Source organism: Leptodactylus fuscus, chromosome 4 (assembly GCF_031893055.1).
Source record: "Leptodactylus fuscus isolate aLepFus1 chromosome 4, aLepFus1.hap2, whole genome shotgun sequence".
In the NCBI taxonomy this organism is placed as follows: domain Eukaryota; kingdom Metazoa; phylum Chordata; class Amphibia; order Anura; family Leptodactylidae; genus Leptodactylus; species Leptodactylus fuscus.
The window spans coordinates 161363277-161387958 of record NC_134268.1 but is presented as its reverse complement, the minus strand read 5'-3'; the positions used below and the strand labels follow the sequence as shown (position 1 = coordinate 161387958).

Here is a 24682-nt window from a genome sequence, read left to right as displayed (position 1 = left end):
GCAAGTTGTTCTCCTATTTGAATCTCCTCTGAAGAGTGGCATCATGGGCTACTCAAAACAACTCTCAAATGATCTGAAAACAAAGATTGTCCAACATAGTTGTTCAGGGGAAGGATACAAAAAGTTGTCTCAGAGATTTAACTTGTCAGTTTCCACTGTGAGGAACATAGTAAGGAAATGGAAGACCACAGGGACAGTTCTTGTTAAGCCCAGAAGTGGCAGGCCAAGAAAAATATCAGAAAGGCAGAGAAGAAGAATGGTGAGAACAGTCAAGGACAATCCACAGACCACCTCCAAAGAGCTGCAGCATCATCTTGCTGCAGATGGTGTCACTGTGCATCGGTCAAAAATACAGCGCACTTTGCACAAGGAGAAGCTGTATGGGAGAGTGATGAGAAAGAAGCCGTTTCTGCAAGCACACCACAAACAGAGTCGCCTGAGGTATGCAGAAGCACATTTGGACAAGCCAGCTTCATTTTGGAAGAAGTTCCTGTGGACTGATGAAACAAAGATTGAGTTGTTTGGTCATACAAAAAGGCATTATGCATGGTGTCCAAAAAAAACAGCATTACAAGAAAAACACATGCTACCCACTGTAAAATTTGGTGGAGGTTCCATCATGCTTTGGGGGTTGAGGGTCGCATGGATTCCACTCAGTATCAGCAGATTCTTCAGAATAATGTTCAAGAATCAGTGACGAAGTTGAAGTTACCCCGGGGATGGATATTTCAGCAAGACAATGATCCAAAACACCGCTCCAAATCGACTCAGGAATTCATGCAGAGGAACAATTACAATGTTCTGGAATGGCCATCCCAGTCCCCAGACCTGAATATCATTGAACATCTGTGGGATGATCTGAAGCGGGCTGTCCATGCTCGGCGACCATCTAACTTAACTGAACTTGAATTGTTTTGTAAAGAGGAATGGTCCAAAATACCTTCATCCAGGATCCAGGAACTGATTAAAAGCTACAGGAGGCGACTAGAGGCTGTTATCTTTGTAAAAGGAGGATCTACTAAATATTAATGTCACTTTTCTGTTGAGGTGCCCATACTTTTGCACCAGTCAAATTTTGGTTTAATGCATATTGCACATTTTCTGTTAGTACAATAAACCTCATTTCAATCCTGAAATATTACTGTGTCCATCAGTTATTAGATATATCAAACTGAAATGGCTGTTGCAAACACCAAAATATTTAGAACAAAAAATGATTAAAATTAATAGGGGTGCCCAAACTTTTTCATAGGACTGTATATATATATATATATATATATATATATATATATATATATATATATATACATATACATATACATTTATAATATATATATATATACATATATATATATATACAGTCCTATGAAAAAGTTTGGGCACCCCTATTAATCTTAATCATTTTTTGTTCTAAATATTTTGGTGTTTGCAACAGCCATTTCAGTTTGATATATCTAATAACTGATGGACACAGTAATATTTCAGGATTGAAATGAGGTTTATTGTACTAACAGAAAATGTGCAATATGCATTAAACCAAAATTTGACCGGTGCGAAAGTATGGGCACCCTTATCATTTTATTGATTTGAATTCCCCTAACTACTTTTTACTGACTTACTGAAGCAGAAAAATTGGTTTTGTAACCTCAGTGAGCTTTGACCTTCATAACTAGATGTATCCAATCATAAGAAAAGGTATTTAAGGTGGCCAATTGCAAGTTGTTCTCCTATTTGAATCTCCTCTGAAGAGTGGCATCATGGGCTACTCAAAACAACTCTCAAATGATCTGAAAACAAAGATTGTTCAACATAGTTGTTCAGGGGAAGGATACAAAACGTTGTCTCAGAGATTTAACCTGTCAGTTTCCACTTTGAGGAACATAGTAAGGAAATGGAAGACCACAGGGACAGTTCTTGTTAAGCCCAGAAGTGGCAGGCCAAGAAAAATATCAGAAAGGCAGAGAAGAAGAATGGTGAGAACAGTCAAGGACAATCCACAGACCACCTCCAAAGAGCTGCAGCATCATCTTGCTGCAGATGGTGTCACTGTGCATCGGTCAACTTTACAGCGCACTTTGCACAAATAGAAGCTGTATGGGAGAGTGATGAGAAAGAAGCCGTTTCTGCACGTACGCCACAAATAGAGTTGCCTGAGGTATGAAAAAGCACATTTGGACAAGGCAGCTTCATTTTGGAAACAAAAATTGAGTTGTTTGGTTATAAAAAAAGGCGTTATGCATGGCGTCCAAAAAGAAACAGCATTCCAAGAAAAACACATGCTACCCACTGTAAAATTTGGTGGAGGTTCCATCATGCTTTGGGGCTGTGTGGCCAATGCCGGCATCGGGAATCTTGTTAAAGTTGAGGGTCGCATGGATTCCACTCAGTATCAGCAGATTCTTGAGAATAATGTTCAAGAATCAGTGACGAAGTTGAAGTTACGCCGGGGATGGATATTTCAGCAAGACAATGATCCAAAACACCGCTCCAAATCCTCAGGCATTCATGCAGAGGAACAATAACAATGTTCTGGAATGGCCATCCCAGTCCCCAGACCTGAATATCATTGAACATCTGTGGGATGATTTGAAGCGGGCTGTCCATGCTCGGCGACCATCTAACTTAACTGAACTTGAATTGTTTGTCCAAAATACCTTTATCCAGGATCCAGGAACGGATTAAAAGCTACAGGAAGCGACTAGAGGCTGTTATCTTTGCAAAAGGAGGATGTACTAAATATTAATGTCACTTTTCTGTTGAGGTGCCCATACTTTTGCATCGGTCAAATTTTGGTTTAATGCATATTGCACATTTTCTGTTAGTACAATAAACCTCATTTCAATCCTGAAATATTACTGTGTCCATCAGTTATTAGATATATCAAACTGAAATGGCTGCTGCAAACACCAAAATATTTAGAACTAAAAATGATTAAGATTAATAGGGGTGCCCAAACTTTTTCATAGGACTGTATATATATAATGTTGTTTTTTTTTTTTTGTTTTTTTTTTTACTTTATTACTTAATTTACTCCTATTAAAACAATCAAACAAAACTCACAGTACTTTAAAGTGGCATAACAAAAAATTTTGTGCACACATTTGGTTGAATTTGTCACAAATAGTGTCATATCACTGGTGACCTATCTCAACTAGTAATTGTCTTAGCGGTGATTCCCAAAGAGGAACATGGGAATACAGTACATATACGTAGGTAAGGCTTAGGCGGGAGACGTAATGTCACCAGAAATAATAAACATATACGAGGAACTTGACAAAAAACTATTTACGTTTTGGTAGATAATTTAAAATTGCCAATATGCTAAAAATAATAAGAATAATATTACATTTTGTTTAGATAGTACCAACATATTTTGCATCACTTTACAGTACTACATATATATTAATTATTTCTTCCTTATATTTCAGGATTGATCCCTTTTTATTGGTTCTCAGTGTGTGTGTGTGTGTGTGTGTGTGTGTGTGTGTGTGTGTGTGTGTGTGTGTGTGTGTGTGTTGGTGGTGGTGGTGGTGGGGGGGGGTTAAGTCTGAAAAAACCCACACACCACAATGGCATTTTTATTTTTACATTCAGTTATTTAAAAATAATAAGTCAGCACACATTTATTTTTTCAGTACATATTGGAAAATCAAGTTCAGGTTCACTCAACTTGTGCTAGGATTGATGTCCCAGTTGCAGATGTAATTAATCATCATCCATGCGTCTTCGCTGCATGGAGCCTTAGGGTGATCCAGCAGATGGTGTGTCTGGAGTTCAGGTATACAGTACTCAAGTCCCTGTGCACCTGATGCTCTCTCATCCGCAGTTGTTTCCTGATCCATACAAGTTTGTTACGCTACTAATACCATTTGCTATTTGTAATACTAATATACAAATAATTGGTTGTTTGCATTTATTGCAATTTACATCTCTATAAATATTAATGATATTTGCTTTGTTAACTGGTTTAAAAGAAGGAATCCATGTGAAATTATCTTCTGAAATGTCACAGATATTTTTAACAAAATTACATTGTGAATTTGTGCTTTTGGACCACTGAGTTCTACAGAGTATTCAGACCCCTTTGGCAATGGTGGAAATCAGACACAATATTCTACACAAAGCTATACATATTAATGCAAATTTGGTGAGCATGGTGTGTCCAGAGACTAACTAGCAAAGACTAGGCCCCTTAGCAAACTTTTGACTTGGGCTTCCTCACCCCCACACAGCATAGCGCCCCCTTTCCTGGCCCCCATTAAGTACAATGCCTCATTTACACACCATATAATATCCCAAAGTGGCCTCCAGACAGTATAATATGTCATAGAATCCCCTCCACACAGTATACTATCACATAGCGGTTTCTCCACACAGTATAATGTCGCCTATTTTCATTGGAACAGAATGGATCATCAGACGCCCCCTGAGATGGCACACTCAGATGTGTGCATGGAGCCTAAATATACTTAGCTATGAGTAGTTTGTATTCTGTATGGCTCTGCAGATACAATAAATTGTAGAGGGGTAAAATAATACCTTCTTTAGAAATCAAGGTAGTTCAGTATGTCATATAAACTTTAGATTCAGAGTATTAGCAATTGCATTCTCGAATTGAGTTAAAAGGGTTATACAGGAATTGGAGCATCCTGTGAGGCAGAATCTAGTGAAAATGAGTTTTGCTCCATTATGTTTATTTTGGAAAAACAGAGAACGAAAATAAAGTCTTAATTTCAGGGAAAACACAAATCAAAACCTGCTCGTCTGAGCTCTAACTAATATAGAATACAGTCCTAACTATACATGTCGCTTGTTTCAACCACACAAACAAAATAAAATAGCATATATCTCTCACCAGACACTAGTCCTCCAGGACAGACCCAGATGCCTCCTCTCACTTCCAGGGTCTACATACTTTTCATTTGGGCCAGCCGTCTAACCTGGGCTGAGGCCTGCTCCCTAGCAGTACTGGACCATACCATCAACAGACATGTGTGAGGAACCTGAAGGATACATAATGTGATTCCAGCAACCCTGCCTTTCACCTACTCACACTATATAGGAATAAGGTCTTTTGTGTAGAGTCAATGAGACTTCATGCAAAAGACCCTCCTTTGGGCTGAAAAAGAGGAATCTAGGACCTATCCTGTTCTTCTGTACACTTCTGATTTCACATGGAGGCAAACAGAGGTGTCTTTTATCAGATCCTTAAAGGGGAAAAAATAATTGGCGTGTTCCATGGGTATTGTACTTTAGAGGCTTTGTTTCTAGGGAAGAATACCTTCACTTAAAGGGAACCTGATATAATTTGTACAATGACATACAGGGACTATCCAGCTCCATACTAAGCAGCTATGTGGACTATTTGCTGTGCCATTCAGACTTTGTACTTGTTTGCATGTGCTCAGAGCTAAGAAAGCCCTACTGACGCCATTGTCACAAATTGAACAGGTTGTGCAGTTGTGTCCCATTCAGACACATCTACTTTCCTAAGGAAGACACATGGCATGTTCATAAGAGCCAACATCTGCAACTGGTTAAACAGTACAGGTTTGCAGAAATGCTACTTCTAATATGAAACATTTACTACTCTTAGGATCTCACTTTTTAGCCATATTCTTACCTTACGAGTTGTGTTTCAGCTTTTCTTATTGTCTGGCACTTTTTATCTATGCATGTCAAGCTTTATTCATTTATCTTTATTTGGACAATGTAATTAGCCATAGTCAGAGCCATCGAAGAGCATTAATGTTGGTGATTTTTGTTTTTAATGGACTATTGATTAGTAGTTTTGTGTCGCTCTTACATCTGCTGCGTAAGCCATTCATTTTATCAAATTCTACATAATTATGAAGAAATTCTGGCATCTGCATACATAATTACAGGGGGCTGCGAAAAATAATATATGGAAATGAAGTGCATCTTCAAAAAGAGAAGTGTAGACTTGGTCACTCACACTTAGTTTAGGTCCACAGCCTCCTCCCAATCATCTTTTATGTTTCTAAATGTCAGTTTTAATTAGAAAACATCTCGGTAATGAAGGAACCTGATTACATGTTCAGCAAGGACTTAATGAATACATAGCTGTAATTTAGAAGTTTGCTTTAAATAACTGAGTGTTTTATAAAAGCAGATTGTAATAACATATGCATGATTAATTCTAGGATTTCCGAAATTGGGCTGCAGTGTGCATCTGTCTTTCTCTATATTATTTAGCTCTTAGTCTTGATATGTTTCAGGCATCAGTGCCAGTTTTTATAAGGTGATAGTTCCTTTCAGGACACTCGTGTGTTTTATAGGTCACTGAAGCCGTAAGTTTTAGGACTGTAAAGACATAAATTGTATTATTCTTATAAGCAAACTATGCACACTGATAAATGATTTGTATGGCCACTTCTTCAATATCCTTTGCTAACAAGTGCGTAAACATCCAGCATACAGGTAATCTCTATAGGCAAACTGTAGTAGTTAAAGGGGTTGTCCAGTTTGAGCAAATACATCTTGTTTATATAAAGAAATGTTATACGTTTTTTTCAATATAGTTTCTATATCAATTCCTTGTGGTTTTCTAGATCTCTGCTTGTTGTCAATTATCTTTACTTCCAGTGGATAAAAATCGGTCCATAGTCATGTAATGTACAGTCCATGGTCATGTAATGTACAGTTCATGGTCATGTGATGTACAGTTCATGGTCATGTGATATACAGTCCATGATCATGTGATGGATACACAGGTGCACAGCTCGTTAGAGTCATAGCACAGTAATCAGACATCTGCCTGGCAATGAGCTGTGCACTTGTGTGTTCATCACATGACCACGGACCACAAGTCACATGACCACGGACTGATTTTTACACACTGAAAATAAACAAAAAATTACATTCCCCCAGGCCTCATTCACAAGGGGCATGGGATTGAGTAATTTTGGTCCTGATTCTGATGCGGGAAGCCGCATCAGAATTGGACCAAAATGCGCCTGCCGTGACAGTCGTGGCTTACCGCTCCGGAGTAGACCCAAATGAATGGGCCTAGTCCGGAGGGTGATGTCGTGAGGCGGATGTCGGGGCTGACTCAGCCGCGGAATCCACCTGAAGAAAGGGCAGCTCGCTTCTTTTTACCTGTGAGCCGGAACATACCGCTCACGTTAAAAAGGAAGATAGCAATCTATGTAGACCTCTATTCTGAGATGGATTCGGCGCCAGAATCTGCCCCCTCTTGCCCCGTGTGAACGAGCCCTCACAGTTTAATGTCCCGATCAGCAGTGGCCGCACACATTTTAATGTTCCCCCAGTAGTGGCCTCACACATTTTAATGTCTATACTAGCAGTGACCCCACATAATAACGTCTGCACTGGATACTTGGATAACCCTCAGTAGACACGATATGTGTGGTCTTAGCCTCAAACAGCTTTTCGCTACCCTTCTTTCATACCATTTATTCCTACTGAATACTAAATATACATATGTGTGTGTATAGATAGATAGATAGATAGATAGATAGATAGATAGATAGATAGGCTTTTATATGTTTTTGTCCTTTGAGAAAAGTTTAGGTGACATACAGTTTTTTTTAGAAAATGTGTTAATAGGGTTACAACGGTTTTTTTTTTTTTAATGTACATTGTGAACTTCATATAGGGATCACAATGTACATTTTTTTTTCCTATCAGTATGTCTTTTTGTAGAATGAGAAATCCACGCAAACATGGGGAGAACATACAAACTCCTTGCAGATGTTGTTCCTGGTGGGATTCAAACCCAGGACTCCAGAGCTGCAAGGCTGCAATGCTAACCACTGAGCCAACGTGTTTCCCTTGTTAGGGTGCATGCACACTACGTAACGCCAGGCGTGTATGAGAGCCGTACACGCCGGCATTACGGCAGACTGCCGAACACTTCCCATTCACTTCAATGGGAGCGCTCGTAACAGCGGCGTTTACGAGCGCTCCCATTGAAGTGAATGGGAAGTGTTCGGCAGCCCTGCTGTAACGCCGGCGTGTACGGCTCTCATACACGCCCGGCGTTACGTAGTGTGCATGCACCCTAACAAAGGTTTTTTGACATGGATTTATCTTTATTTTTTAATTGTAAAACCTAGTTCAGCTATTTGAGATCTTTTCAGATATTGGTTAAATGCTCAGGCCTACTGGGATTTTCCAATCTTAGCTTTTTTTGCTTACACTGTAAATATATTGCAGATGCAGCAGTTTTTACAGCATTTCATAAATGTTTTGTTATTGTTTGTGCCAAGTAATTTTTCCATATTAATTAAAAAAAATGTTATACATTCCTAATTAAAGTGGATGCTATTCTTCCGAATTATTATTCTCCTGCAATGCTGCTTTGAACCTGAAAATTCTGACACATTTCTGAAGAGGAAGACATCCTCCAATCATAACTTTCCATCCAAGCCAAAAATACATTTTTGACAATAAGATGAAAAAATCTGAATCTATGAATGATAACACTAAAGGGGTTTTCCAATGAACATAACCATGTTTAGGTTTATAGATATACATTAAACATTTTTGCAGATATTATAATTAAAAATGTTGCAGAGTTTTAAAGATTTTCTCTAACCAACTTAGTGATAAGAATATGCAAATCTGTCTCCCAAGATGTAAACAGGGAACAGTGCCTCTGTTATGCTGCCCTCTATGGGAAGCAACCCTGAACAACATGCCCGACTTTCCCAGAAGTCTTTACTGCATAATGCGGGGTTATAACCAAATCAATTTCTCAGCTACGGTTGGCACCGTTTCTGTCTGGTTGGACTTCATCAGCGCAGCCTAGAGAGAATTGATTTGCTAGAAGTGAGAGGCTGAGAGATCAGATTATGGGGATAACGTCTATCCTTAGGGAGAGACCACCTTAGGGCGTTATCCCCATAATCAACTTAGTGGTGACAGTCTTTTGTTTTCATCGGCTGCTAACGAATACAACCATGAATACAGGAACTTTCTATGGCCTGGCACTTATCATCAACCCAGCCATGATTTCCTTATGGTGGCCAGGTTAGCACACACGGCCAGTGCATGCAGGGGAAAATAACCCTGCCGCAATAAGAAAATCATGGCTGGGTTTCAGGCAGGTCCGAGAGCATAGAATTTGTTCCTTCATGGGTCTTATCCATTGGCAACTGATCAAGTCAACCACTAAGATGGTTAGAAAAAAGCTTTAAAGTTCTGCAAGATTTTTAATTATATAGATTTCAAAAAAAATTTTTGCTTTTAATTGTCTGCAAAATTAAATATGGTTATATTTGAAACCCCTTTAACATCTATGTCTTGATATTTGGGGCAAATTACCGTATTTTTCGGACTATAAGACGCACTTTTTTTCCTCCCAATATGGGAGGAAAATGTGTGTGCGTCTTATAGTCCGAATGCAGCGTGTGCAGCATCTGTGTCCTGTCTATGAGGAGCAGCACGGAGAGCAGCACGGTGCCTGCCTGCTCTGCCTCTCCTTCCCTGTCTGTGTCGCGTGTTTGCAGGAGCGAGATATGAGAGGCAGGGAAGTAGGGGCGGGCCAGACAAGTAAAGGAAGCGTGGTTTCAAGCTTGCCGAGAAAACCACGCCTCCTTCTCCCGTCTGGCCCGCCCCTCCTTCACTGCCTCTCAGATCTGGCTCCGGCAATGATGCCACACAGACAGGGAAGGAGGGGCGGGCCAAACGGGAGGAGGAGGCGTGGTTTTCTCAGCAAGCTTGAAACCACGCCTCCTTCACCCGTCTGGCCCGCCCCTACTTCCCTGCCTGTGTGGCTTCATTGCAAGAGCCAGATCTGAGAGGCAGTGAAGGAGGGGCAAGCCAGATGGGTGAAAGAGGTGTGTTTTCAAGTTTGCTTAGAAAACCACACCTCCTTCACCCGTCTGGCCCGCCCCTTTTTCTCTTCTTGCATAGCTTCACTGCAGGGTGTCTCTTTCCATCCATGGATGAGATAGATTAGATATAGATAGATAGAAAGACAGACAGACACAGACAGATAGATGGATAGATAGATAGATAGATAGATAGATAGATAGATAGATAGATAGATAGATAGATAGATAGATAGGAGATAGATAGATAGATAGATAGAGAGACAGACACAGACAGATAGATGGATAGATAGATGGATAGATAGGAGATAGATAGAAAGACAGACACAGACAGATAGATGGATGGATAGATAGATGGATAGATAGATGGATAGATAGATGGATAGATAGATGGATAGATGGATAGATAGATGGATGGATAGATAGATAGATAGATAGATAGATAGATAGATAGATAGATAGATAGATAGATAGATAGATAGGAGATAGATAGAAAGACAGACAGACACAGACAGATAGATGGATGGATAGATGGATAGATAGATAGATAGATAGATAGATAGATAGATAGATAGATAGATAGATAGATAGATAGATAGATAGAGATATATGTTCAAATCACCCCCATATCCCTAGAATACATATAAAACAAAAACATTACTGTGAAACACATACACATTTGGTATCCCTGTGTCCGAAAGCCCCCGGTTCTATTTACATTGGTGAAATATTATATTATTAGGTTATTAAATATTTCACCAATTTTTTTTCCTTAAAATTTTTTTTTTCCCTATTTTCCTCCTCTAAAACCTTAGTGCGTCTTATGGTCCGGTGCGTCTTATAGTCCGAAAAATACGGTAGTTTTAGCTAAAGCAGTCAACTTTTATCCAAAGTCCTCTTGCTCATAGTATCACTGGTCTTACATGCTGATCATTGACCTGACTCCTAACATCTAGGGATTATGGAGCAATTTGGACAAATACTAACTTAGAGTATCCTGACTTTAACCATAAAAAGCCATATTTAAGATATTTTACTATAGTAGATTATGTATAGCTAAGGTTCTACTTTATTTCTTAGTAATATATCTTCATTTACTTGTCTATACTTGCTTTTATGGGAAAATATGACAACTTATTGCTTCAGGGCCTCCAAATCTCAGTGGCAATCCATTTTAATGCATACTTGAGAGCTATAAGAGGATATATATAATGAATGCACCATGTCCATCGATCAATATTACAGCAGCAGTGACAATTTAATTCATTATCAGATACCACATATTACAAAATTCTATTTAATATGATGTGTATTTTTTTGCACACAAGACCTTACAGTTACACTTTGCATGCCATTTTGGATTCATGGGGGTTCATTGCTCAGCCATTGATAAAGAAGAGAGTGACAACATCTCCTCTAGGGTCTCATTAAAATTGTTGTCATTTCTTCCATATCAACCTTGGAATCTCTATAGGGCAGTGTGTAATGTCTATTGTGTCAAGTGAAATCTTTTAGGCTATTTGAATGAATATATCGTCTTCCCAGTTTGTCTTAATGTTTATTCATGTATTACATTAACATACTATTTAAAAATGCAAATGCAGAGGATTTCAGATAATTGATTATTATTGTAACATCTAAATATGAAATAAAAAATATTATTATACAAATATTATTTGATAGTATTTCTTTCCATTTTGGGTCCACAACTCCTGTGCAGAGTTATGTTTCTCCATGGTTACATAACATGTGCACTCTGATCCTGGACTCATACATCCTACTCCTTGTCCAGTGGGTAAGTTAGGGAGAAGTAGGAAGAGACTGCCATTGCAGTATCAGACTACAGAGGGGTTTATTTGTAGTCTGTATCTATGGAGACACATACCTCTAAATAGAAGAAGAAGACACAAATAGTATGGAAATTTTTATGAAGACTTTTTATAAAGTTGCCTAATCTAAATACATTTTTTCCTTTAATATTTTATACCAGGGATACTCAGCTGGTGGACCTGAACCATGGCCGCCAGCTGTCTGGACCTCCCAAGTATTTCTTTAGGGTGGCAGCCGGAGAAACCTTCATTTACCCCACACTGACATCAAGCCCTGATCCCCTACCTGCTGTCTTCACACATGAGTGCTCTTGCCCAGGCAGCAGGGATGATTACCGATCTCTGCTACCACTAGTGTTAGGGATCGGGGCTTGGGGACAGTGGGCTGTTAATATTGATTATGTGTGGGAGGACTAAGGAGCTTTGTAAGTGGGTGGGGCACTAATTGACAATTATATTGCTGGGGAGGGGTACTAAGGACCAATATACTAATGCGCCATTAGTGCCCCCCACAGTATAATGCCACTTAATGCTCTCTCCCAGCTCCACAGTATAATGCTCCTTAGTGCTACCACCCACCGTACAATGCTCCTTAGTGCCACCAGCACAGTATAATGCCAAATTAGGTTGCCTAAGCCATCTTTTTTGGTGTGGCCTGCTGGGGGAGCAGTATATCAACCAGGGACAGAAATAGACATGACAGGCTGATCAGGAGGGCCAGCTCTGTCCTGGGGAGCCCCCTGGACCCAGTACAGGTGGTGGGTGAAAGAAGGATACTGTCCGTGGTGAACTCCATGCGGGAGAACAAATCCCACCCCATGTATGGGACCTTGATGGCACTTAGCAGCACTGTAAGTGACCGACTGCTTCACCCCAAATGTGAGAAGGAGCGCTATCGTAAGTCCTTCCTTCCAACCGCGACCAGGCTGTATAATCTACATCAGGCCAAGCGAAGATCACTCCGCACAGAAAACTAATGATTATGAATATGAAGTCTTCTTTCTTTCTTCTTCTGTTCCTTAGCTGCTATGGACTCCTAGTATATCTTCTCTTCTCAGCATATGTGTGTCTACGTCTGTAATATATTACTGTGTATTATCCTGTATCTGTATTACTATGCTGCTGTAACATACTGAAATTTCCCCACTGTGGGACTATTAAAGGACTATCTTATCTTATCTTATTATCTACGGTTGGTTCACTGCATTGCTTCCGATATGGCAGCGGTAATACAAATGCTAAAATTCCACTTTATTAGAGCAAAGTAAAAGCCTAATATTTGATATAGCTATAAACACTGTAGTCTTATTAAGTAACATAGGTTGATAATACTTATGATAGGGTTATAATTGAACACGAGTTAGTATAACCCTTCTTCTTCCTATAATTTTATTTCACACATGCATATTATTATTGCAGCCATACATTATTACTGATATGATATGTAGATGTCTTCCCACAATACTTTTTAGTATGGTATCATTTCATTACCTAAGGGTTTATGTTCAGCAGTTCTAGTTTATTCTCTGGTAAATCAATTATCTTTTTCTTCATTATGCATTGTCAGAAAAGAGACTAATATCAATTCATTACATTACAGGATTATTACAGCTTTATAGTATTACAAAATCACTTAATAACCTATTTACATATCTGGACATTGTATGATGGGCTACAATTCTATCCCCTATGACTGCAATAGCGATTCCTGTTGTACCTGAAGGTACAATTCTCTATTATCTCAAGGACTAGATTATTACGATAGCCTTATTGTCAGTATCCAGGATGGTAGTAAAGTATATAGTCCCAGGCTATGTAATCTCAGAGGAGTAATACAGGTATGCAAGCCTGCGTCGGTTAATGAAGCTTGCTATGTGTATAACATTAAGTAACTCAAAGCAAACATTAAAGAATATTGTAACAGTGGGTGAGCCGACATGAGCGCAGCGGGGTCCATAGCTTGCTTACGGTCCGGTGATTTGCTGTAGATCAATCCTTCTACTTTTAAAGGCCCAGTAACCTTTTAGGGCACTACCACCCTAGTATAGCAGAACTATCACCAACTAGTTTTCCTATTACTTCACTGCTATGAGCAAGTATTTTTAGAACATTGACCTTCTATTCATTTCTAAACCCTACATTTTATATTGGCCATCTGTGTGACGTATTGTAGGCAATATTGTTGGTCTTGAGATAATTCATTGTCTGATATGGTAGAGTGAAAATGCCAAAGCTTTTAATTAAAGCGAATATCCGGTTTTAGCACTTTTCAATATTAGCTCTTTGGGGTTCTGACACCTGTGACCCCCGCAGATCATCTATACTGAGAGTCACAGCATGTAGACCTTCGCTGTCTCAGTACAGGTTATATCTGGGGTTCTGGGTGTCAAACCTCCACAGTGCTAATATTCACGGCTTATCCTAAGGATAGAAAACCGGATAACCTCTCTAATAGCACTTCAAGCCGCCATAGACGTAGCGCAAAGATTGGAAATCCTTTAGACTCACACTGATTAAAATTTCCTATACCTCTCCCAAAGCAGCACAACAGATGATACCTTCTAATTATATATGGTAGCATAGAGACACAACAATGTAATGTGATTTTTAAAGCTGTAGTTAACGTTTTATATTTTGTAGGTCTGTGGGTTGCATCCTCCATGAAATGTGCTGCTTAGAGCATGCTTTTACTGGCTACAGTTTCTTAGCCGTTGTTCTGAAAATTGTAGAAGGTCCAACACCCTCTTTACCTGACCGTTACTCTAGTGATCTTAATTCACTCATGAACAGGTATGTCGCTTCTCACGTATTGTATGTATCACTTCATTTTGCGGCATAAGTTCTGTATCTGTAAATTCATATAGAATAAAATATAAAGTTATCACCCTCATCCACAAGGCTCTCCACAATGCTGCTACATTTCCTCCCTCATCTCTGTCTACCGCCCAATGACGTTCACTCAATGACCTAACACGTACATCCTCTATTATCAGAACCTCCCACGCTCGTATACAAGACTTCTCCCGAGTTGCACCACTTCTCTGGAATGCTCTACCCCGGACAATCAGATTAACTCCCAATTTCTACAGCTTCAAGCGCAAACTAAAGGCACATCTTTTCAGACAGGCCTATCACAATTCTTAATGTAAACCCTTCCGTACTGTCATTAGAATCCCCCAAATTTAACCCACCTCTGTTCCAGCTCCCACATTATTATTATTATTATTATTATTATTATTATTATTATTATTTTTATTATTTTTATTATTGTTTATTTATATAGCACCATTAATTCCATGGTGCTTTACATTTGGGGGTTTACATACAATACACAAAATATACAGGTAGATATAATACTAACAGTGACCGACTGGCACAGTGGGGTAGAGGGCCCTGCCCGCGAGGGCTTACCCCACATGATATGATGCCATTTCAGGCTAACTCAATATATCCAAGCACAATCTACCTGTTAAAGGACACGTCTGGTGACGGCTCATACAGCTTTATGTTTGTGTAATGACAGTCACCTCTATTATAAAATTGTCTGACCACTGCATAAGCAATGCCGCCCCTGCTACCTCTTGTGTCACCCCCTCTACCTCATAGATTGTAAGCTCCTGCGAGCAGAGCCCTCAGTCCCATTGTGTGAGGTGACTATTTCTTTGTAATGTATCTTTCTGTCTGTATTTGAACCCTACAAATTGTACAGCGCTGCGGAATATGTTGGCGCTATATAAATAAAATTTATTATTATATTATTATTTCAGGATGCTGAGTAAAGACCCCTCACATCGGCCAGGAGCCGGGGAAATATTGAAAGTTCCATATATAGCAGAACAACTCCAGGTCTGTCCTATATATATTGTTTGACTTATCTTATTTCTTTTTATTTTTGTTCTTTTTTCAATAAAGCATGGGTATACAGATACTGCATATACAGTATAACTTGCTGCTGTGTGATATCGCTTCAAAGAACACAACCATAGCCCTAGTTATATAGTTGTAAGAGGTATAAATATTAACATTTCCAAACCCCTTCTGACCTTCTAAAACCGTCACCTGTTAAAGGGGTTGGCCCGATCCTTAATATTTTCCCCTATCCATAGGATATCTGGCACTGCGATAGAAAATGAATAGTGCAGCAAGGTGCATGCCAGAGGAACACGAGCCCCCCCCCCCCCCCCCCCCAACATGTCATCCCCTATCCTGTGGTGAGGATATAACAGTAAAACTGGAGCCAACCCATGTAACAGTATAACTTTTTTCAGTCTTTCACATTGCTGCTGAGGAATGTAAGTTAAAAGGAAAGTTAAATATTCCTTACACTTATCTGCCAGTCCAGACGTACTTGTAGGTTTTCATGCTCCTTTCAGATTTGACTAAAATGTCTCTGTTGGATTTATGTCAGAATATTGGCACATTCAAAACTTCATAGTCTTCTAAGTTGTTCAATTGAAGACTTATTTTTGTTTTGGATCATTTCTTTTGTACATAAACCAGTTGTACTTCATCTTGAACTCAGAGACTTGAAAACTTTCCTGGGAATGGGGGAGGGGGTTTAGATACACATTTCCATCCTCTATTGTATATCTATAGACAGTACTGCAGGGTTTGCATACTTTAATTCAGCCACAATAATTAAGAGTCAGTTAACAGTGAAATATCACAGATTATTTCAGTCTTAAAGGGGGTTTCTACTCTGTTTTTATATATTTAGATGTTAGAAAGTCATGCAATGTTCTAGCACACAGGAGATCAATGGAGTAGCTAAATCAGGATCCAAAGGGAGGTCAGGTGGAAGCAAAAGGTTATACACAGGAAGTCAGGAAGGTGCCAAATCAGGATCACGGAGAAGAGATCTGTAAGCCAAGCCAGGTCAAACAATCCAGGGAATCCAAGAGTATGGACTGGAGGCAGAAGATAGGTGACAGGGATCAGGAAGGGAGCAGAGACTTTTAGCATGAGGGAGCTGATACCATGAGTGAACGAATAACCAGCGGCAGGCCTGAGCCAGAGTGAGGCCTAAATAGCCTCTGGCCCGCCGCTGACCCCCTAAACCCAGAAGTGCTGGTCCAACGCTAGGGAGAAACCGGAACCTCCGCACACTCAAGCGGAGGCCTCTGGCCTACCCCAGTGCCAGAACCAGCAGTGAAGTCAGGGAACTTCGAACATCTCACTGTTTGCTCATCTCTAGTCATTTCCTTTTTCTGTGAGCGGTTTGCTCCTGCTCGTGGAAAAAAGAAGCGAGCTGCCCTTTCTTCAGGCGGATTCTGCACTGCATCGGCATCCCATCACGGCAGCCTCGAGGGGAATGTGCACACGTGGAACCCCCTGTGAACTAGCCTTTAGAAAGATCACTTAGAATCTGTCAGTATTGTTATCATACATAGCCTTATCATAATTTTTTAGGGGTTTTTTTTTCTCTTTTTTTTTGTTCTTTTTTGTCGTCTGTGTTTTTTAAACAATATGGATGAAAATGTATTTTTTATTTTGACCTTGGAGAGATGCTGGCTTCTTATATGTAAAAAAAATAAAAGAAAAAGAATTAAAATTTGAATCACCCCTTTGCCTAGAATACATATGATGGCTTTAAGAAAAAGTTTTTGTTTGCAAAGTTTTGGATTATGTTAATGGGTTAAAATATGAATAAAACCATATAAATTTTATATCTCCTGAATCGTAAGGAAACATAGAATACAGGTGACATGTCATTTTGGCTGCAAAGTGAACACCAAAAAAGTGAAGCAAGTAAGAATGTTGTACAAACTCACCTTTTCTCCAGTTCCACCCCATTCTGACTTTTTAAAGCTTCTCAGCACAGTACTAAATAATACAGAATAATAAATGGTACCATTATGAAGAGCAATTTGTTTTGCAAACATTAAGCCATCGTATGGCTCTGTGAAAGGAAAAATAAAGAAGCTATGGGGTTTGGAAAGCGGGGGGGGGGGGGGTCAAAATAATGCAAAATGCCTTCAGAGGGAAGGGGTTAAAATAACGTTTATTATATGATCCTGATGCAATGAGATTTTCACATATTCTCTTACATATCTTTAGTATTTAAACTGAATTGCTGTATTGTGGTTTTCTTTTAGAAAGTAAAATTAAGGCTCTATGGTTCATTTCTACAAGATGACAAAACTATAATCTGCCAAAAAGAAGCCGACCAAATTAGAAGCGCTGTGTAAGTCAAAACTAGATAACGTTGTCATCTTTCTTACATGAAATGTAAAATTAGTATATAAAAAATTCTGACAATACAGTCCTATGAAAAAGTTTGGGCACCCCTATTAATCTTAATCATTTTTAGTTCTAAATATTTTGATATTTGCAACAGCCATTTCAGTTTGATATATCTAATAACTGATGGACACAGTAATATTTCAGGATTGAAATGAGGTTTATTGTACTAACAGAAAATGTGCAATATGCATTAAACCAAAATTTGACCGGTGCAAAAGTATGGGCACCTCAAAAGAAAAGTGACATTAATATTTAGTAGATCCTCCTTTTGCAAAGATAACAGCCTCTAGTCGCTTCCTGTAGCTTTTAATCAGTTCCTGGATCCTGGATAAAGGTATTTTGGACAAACAATTCAAGTTCAGTTAAGTTAGATGGTCGCCGAGCATGGACAGCCCGCTTCAAATCATCCCACAGATGTTCAATGATATTCAGGTCTGGGGACTGGGATGGCCATTCCAGAACATTGTAATTGTTCCTCTGCATGAATGCCTGAGGATTTGGAGCGGTGTTTTGGATCATTGTCTTGCTGAAATATCCATCCCCGGCGTAACTTCAACTTCGTCACTGATTCTTGAACATTATTCTCAAGAATCTGCTGATACTGAGTGGAATCCATGCGACCCTCAACTTTAACAAGATTCCCGATGCCGGCATTGGCCACACAGCCCCAAAGCATAATGGAACCTCCACCAAATTTTACAGTGGGTAGCATGTGTTTTTCTTGGAATGCTGTTTCTTTTTGGACGCCATGCATAACACCTTTTTTTATAACCAAACAACTCAATTTTTGTTTCCAAAATGAAGCTGCCTTGTCCAAATGTGCTTTTTCATACCTCAGGCAACTCTATTTGTGGCGTACGTGCAGAAACGGCTTCTTTCTCATCACTCTCCCATACAGCTTCTATTTGTGCAAAGTGCGCTGTATAGTTGACCGATGCACAGTGACACCATCTGCAGCAAGATGATGCTGCAGCTCTTTGGAGGTGGTCTGTGGATTGTCCTTGACTGTTCTCACCATTCTTCTTCTCTGCCTTTCTGATATTTTTCTTGGCCTGCCACTTCTGGGCTTAACAAGAACTGTCCCTGTGGTCTTCCATTTCCTTACTATGTTCCTCACAGTGGAAACTGACAGGTTAAATCTCTGAGACAACTTTTTGTATGCTTCCCCTGAACAACTATGTTGAACAATCTTTGTTTTCAGATCATTTGAGAGTTGTTTTGAGTAGCCCATGATGCCACTCTTCAGAGGAGATTCAAATAGGAGAACAACTTGCAATTGGCCACCTTAAATACCTTTTCTTATGATTGGATACATCTAGTTATGAAGGTCAAAGCTCACTGAGGTTACAAAACCAATTTTGTGCTTCAGTAAGTCAGTAAAAAGTAGTTAGGGGAATTCAAATCAATAAAATGATAAGGGTGCCCATACTTTCGCACCGGTCAAATTTTGGTTTAATGCATATTGCACATTTTCTGTTAGTACAATAAACCTCATTTCAATCCTGAAATATTACTGTGTCCATCAGTTATTAGATATATCAAACTGAAATGGCTGTTGCAAACACCAAAATATTTAGAACAAAAAATGATTAAGATTAATAGGGGTGCCCAAACTTTTTCATAGGACTGTATCTGGTTGAGGTCAGAACGCTGAAAAATGTCTAATCTCAATATGACTTCAGGAATGTTAAAGGGGTTGGCCACTTTCAGACCAATGTTGACAAACAAATGTACAATTAAAAGATATACAATTTTCCAATATACTTTCTGTATCAATTCCTCAGGGTTTTCTAGATCTCTGCTTGCTTTCATTCATTCTGTTACTTCTAGAGGATAAAAGTCTGACCATGGTCATGTGATTTACGGTCCGTGGTCATGTGATGAGCACACAGGTGCCTCTCGTTACAGTCACAGCACAATAATCAGACATCTGCCTGGTAATCAGCTGTGCACCTGTGTACTCATCACATGACCATGGACCGTAAATCACATGACCATGGTCAGACTTTTATCCTCTAGAAGTAACAGAATGAATGAAAGCAAGCCGAAATCTAGAAAACTAGGAGGAATTGATACAGAAAGTATATTGGAAAATTATATCTCTTTTAATTGTACATTTGTTTGTCAATATTGGTCTGAAGGTGACCAACCCCTTTAAGTACAATGATTATATACTGTTTGTCACATATTGAAATGTTCCTGATCACCTAAGTGGACTAGCATAGAGTGCTGTGGTATGGCTAGTTTTATAAAGGGCATACTTATCTTTTCACAGTTCACATATCAGAGTTAAAGAGGACCTTTCAAATCCTCATGCACTTGCGGTTTTATATATCACTTTCCCGGTATGAGCCCTTGGGCTGGAGATATCAGTGCCCTTAGTTTCGGCACTGATATCTTCCCACTGTCAGAAGGGCATTCCTCACAGTCTAGCGTTATTGTTAGGAGGAAGGCCCTACCCCAGCAGTACTTGTTCCTAGACATGTACTGGGGGGCATTCTTCACAGCTCAGCATCATCACAGGGCGAAAAGGAATGCCCCCTCTGACACTACAGGACTATGGACCAAAGACTCCCATTGACTTCAATGACATTTTACACGTGTATTTTGACATGTATTTTGACGTGTTTTTTTACACGTGTATTTTGCCAAAATACACGCGCGTTTACTCCATGTGAAGGGGCCCTCAGACTGAGCTGCATTAATACACACAACACATGGGCATTGATGACCCTGTTCTTGGAAGAAGGCAGCCATGTTGTATGTTTCCTGTATTGTAAGGAAATGGCTAACTTTAGTAAATGTGGGTTTGATGTTATAAGTAGGTCACAGGAAAGAGCTGATATTACATTTTAGTGACTTGTCATTTCTCTGTTATAACTTGTTTTTTCTGTAATTATTTTTACACAATGTGATTAGAATAAGATGTAAGTTCTTTAAGTAAATGATACTTACTATACTTATTATTCATGGTTCACCTGCAGAGTCGGAGCCAGTTAAGCTGGCATAATGTTCAGACTAAGCTGAGAAATAGGTTTTAATATTGTGGAGTGATGTGAGCAGTGACTTTAAGGAGGGTCTCACCAAGAATTGTTTGATCAGTAATTTGGAAAAGATTACATGTTTCTTTCTCTGTATTCCTATGTTTTTTAGTCAAAGAAAATTTCATCTTCAGACACTTCGAGAACTATCAGAAGTGCAGAAAATGACACCCAGAGAAAGAATGAGGCTAAGAAAGCTGAATGCTGCAGATGAGAAAGCAAAAAGACTAAAGTAAGGAAACAGTCGTAGATACGGGGTTGGAGCTTCTCAGATAGTCCATACAAAGACTTCTACAGGGGTGTATCTACAGGTATATATTCTATATGTAATAAAGGGGTTATCCAGCTTCCAAAAATTATCTGCAAATACATCGTCCACAGCAGTGCTCCATTCTTGGCTTTATTTTACTTGAGACTCCTTGTATTACTGTTATTTACATGAAGTGGCTCTGTGGACGAACTACATTTCCCATGATGCATCTCCCTGCTCTCCCCTCCAATGAAATCACAGGTGATAAATCACTCTGAGGTCACATGATGTTGTGATGTTTCATTTAGAATCTTCCCCCTTCCTCTATTCCTTCCTCACATAGAGCAGGGAGATGCATCATGGGAAATGTAGTTTTTTCACAGATTCACTACATGTAAATAACAGTGATACAAAAAGTCTCAAGTAAAATAAAGCCAAGAAAAGGGTATAAAAGTGAACAGTGAGTATTTAGCACTGCTGTGGATGTATTTGCAGGTAATGTTTGGAAGCCGGATAACCCATTTAGTACTAAATGCTGAGAGCCATTGAGAAAGAAATAGATCAGCCTGAATCTTCTAGATCATGTGCCTTTACATGGGACAATGAGCAGAAACTGACTTGTCCCATTTATATTTCAATTTACATAAGACACCTTCTATAAAAGTATTCTCACTTTGTATCTAGAGGTACAGTAAAATATGAGCCACAGATACACTTCCCTGTATTTCATCTCCCATTCTGTAAGTAATGCAGTAATACTTGTAGAAGCGTATTATTGTGCCTGTGACTTCTAAAATGGTTCCAAGTATAGAAGGTGCAGATTATATATAAAGCATGCTTGAGTGCTAGCTAGGAGGCATTCAGCCTATACTTATTAGGACCCCTGCCAGGCACTAAAAACCAAATTAATGGAACAAGTGTAAAAACGATTTCTGCTTACTGTACATGGCTGGAAATGTTATTTGGTTCTGACTATTTCAAGACTTGACATGGGCCCTTTATTTAGTCACTTTAAATAAAAGAAATCAGAATTTTCACAGATATCCATCATGCATGCTTCCTTACAAAAACTTAAAATAAAATAATGCTCTGCATTTCTATGTGCTGATGGGAACAGCGATGCAAGTGAATATACATTATAGTTATAGACACATAATATTACATCCTAGCCAATGGACTATGAGACCTTTGTTACAAAATCACTCCAGATATATAGTGGCTGCAATATTATCCACGATATTATTGTATAATATAATCTGTACATAACAAGTACATGAAACTGGACAATTATGTTCATTGTATACATGTAGATTTTGACATCTATATAAAATATATCTGGTAGATATCTAGCTATTCATATCTGTCTGGCTTTTCATTAGTTCCCCCTACACCATGCAGCATCTGGAAAGTATTCCACGACAGGCCCCCTACCCTAATTACACCCCTGCCTTGGATTCTGTGCCCTCCTCTTCCTTTTCATAGTGAAATACTCACTTGGCAAATTATCAAAGCTATTGTGACTCTCACATCCTCCTAGACAGGAGGGCAGAAGAGGCAAGCTGTATGGTCAAGAGGACTATGGCATGCAAAAAGGGAAGGCAAAAAATGTGAGTCACATGATCCTGCTCCTAGTGTCCAAGCAGACACTAAATCCCATACTGGAAAAGTATGCCCACTCCTGAATTCTTCTGTTTCTCTAAGGCTGTGTTCACATCTGAAACAGAGTCTTCGTGGCAGAAATCCTGGCCAAAAAAGTCTTGTATGACCCCCTTTTTTGTCTACCAATGTCTGTTAATATATAACGGACACCTGACCAACCCCATTTAAGTCAATGGGACCAATTGGGACCCGTTGCTGTTCCTCATTTGACAAACCATTTTTTCCATTTTCTCTTGGTTCTGCAATGGACCAGAAAATCGGATGCCCAGATGTAATGGTGAGTGTAGCATTACTATGCCTTCTCCTGCACTAAACCAAATCATCTCATTTTTAATACATTTTCAGCTTCAATATGGTGCTAACATATTACACAGTGTTGTACAGAGATAATTTTCAGTCTGCCTGTTTCACATAACTGCCACAGGAAATACCACGACTGGAAAATACTGATCCTTTTATTGTTTTATAGACACATCATTACAACTGAAGGTCTTCTTCTGCTTTTCTGCCTTGTTCTACCAAGTGGCATTTTGTCATATTTCCTGATGCTAAATCCTCTGTGGTTAATAATTGATCCATATGGACAAACGCTGTTCTCTACCATCTACTATAAATTGGCTGCCTTTACTCTTGTCACTTGTCACAAGTCAGGATGAATACATTTTTAACCTTTATGTGCCATCGGGTATACACATACGGGTGTTCAACAATAAAGTGATAGAATTAAAATGCCCTCTTTTCATGAATAAGGTTTATTCCTCACTATGGTATTAGTATTTGGTAACAATATTTGGTATCATTTTGTAAATTCATTATTAAACAAATGGTAAAAAGTAAGACTTTATATACCTACATAGCTCTGCAATTAGAAGTAGCAAAATTGTTTTGTGGTATACTTCACTATCTGCTTTTAATAAATAAAAACAGGGGCAATACAATACTCCTGAGGCTAGAGTCACATCCGTGCCAGGTCTCAGGCTGCAGAATGTAACAAACATGAATAGAGATGAGCGAACACTGTTCGGATCAGCCGATCCGAACAGCACGCTCCCATAGAAATGAATGGAAGCACCTGTGACGCTGACTTTGCCGGCGGCCGGCCGGCGTCACAGGTGCTTCCATTAATTTCTATGGGAGCGTGCTGTTCGGATCGGCTGATCTGAACAGTGTTTGCTCATCTCTAGACATGAACAGAGCCTGAGGAGCCCCCATACACTATAATAGGATCCGTCAGGTGTCCAACGAATGTCTGTTATTTTTAACTGAAATAGCCAGAATTTTTTCACCCAACGATTTACGACAGATCTCCATTGAATGGACACCTGGAACAGATGTGAACCCAGTATAAGTCACTATTTGTACCACTCATATTTGCTTATATGCCACATTTCACATTGTTTTTTTTTTTTTTTTATGTAGATTGTGAGCCCCACATAGAGCTCACAATGTACATTTTTCCCTATCAGTGTGTCTTTGGCATATGGGATGGAAATCCATGCAAACATGGGGAGAACATACAAACTCCTTGCAGATGGTTTTATGCCCTTGGCGGGATTTGAACACCAGGACTCCAGCGCTGCAAGGCTGCAGTGCTAACCACTGAGCCACCGTGTGGCCCCTGACATTTCACATAGTTACAGAGAGTGAGATACAGTTCTCAGATAGTCCAATTAAAGCTCATTGGATTGTTTTACTGGACCGAGGCTGGTCAGTAGCAGGTGCTCCCTATTCACATGTCGCCACATGCTGTCACATAACATGTGGCCCTGCTGTAGTGTTGCACTTTCACTATAAGTAATTGATGTCTGTAAATGGACATTTAACCGGTAATGTGTTATTATG

At 39.3% G+C, this 24682-nt stretch overlaps 1 protein-coding gene across 1 annotated transcript in view; it reads left to right on the top strand.

Annotated features, from left to right (window-relative positions):
• The window catches only part of NEK11 (NIMA related kinase 11), a 171500-nt gene that overhangs the window by 74088 nt on the left and 72730 nt on the right, over window positions 1-24682 (top strand). The window contains exons 7-10 of the mRNA XM_075271296.1: window positions 14288-14437; window positions 15415-15493; window positions 17743-17831; window positions 21044-21163. Of these exons, the coding sequence (XP_075127397.1) occupies window positions 14288-14437; window positions 15415-15493; window positions 17743-17831; window positions 21044-21163 (438 nt within the window). The remainder of the gene's footprint in view (window positions 1-14287; window positions 14438-15414; window positions 15494-17742; window positions 17832-21043; window positions 21164-24682) is intronic.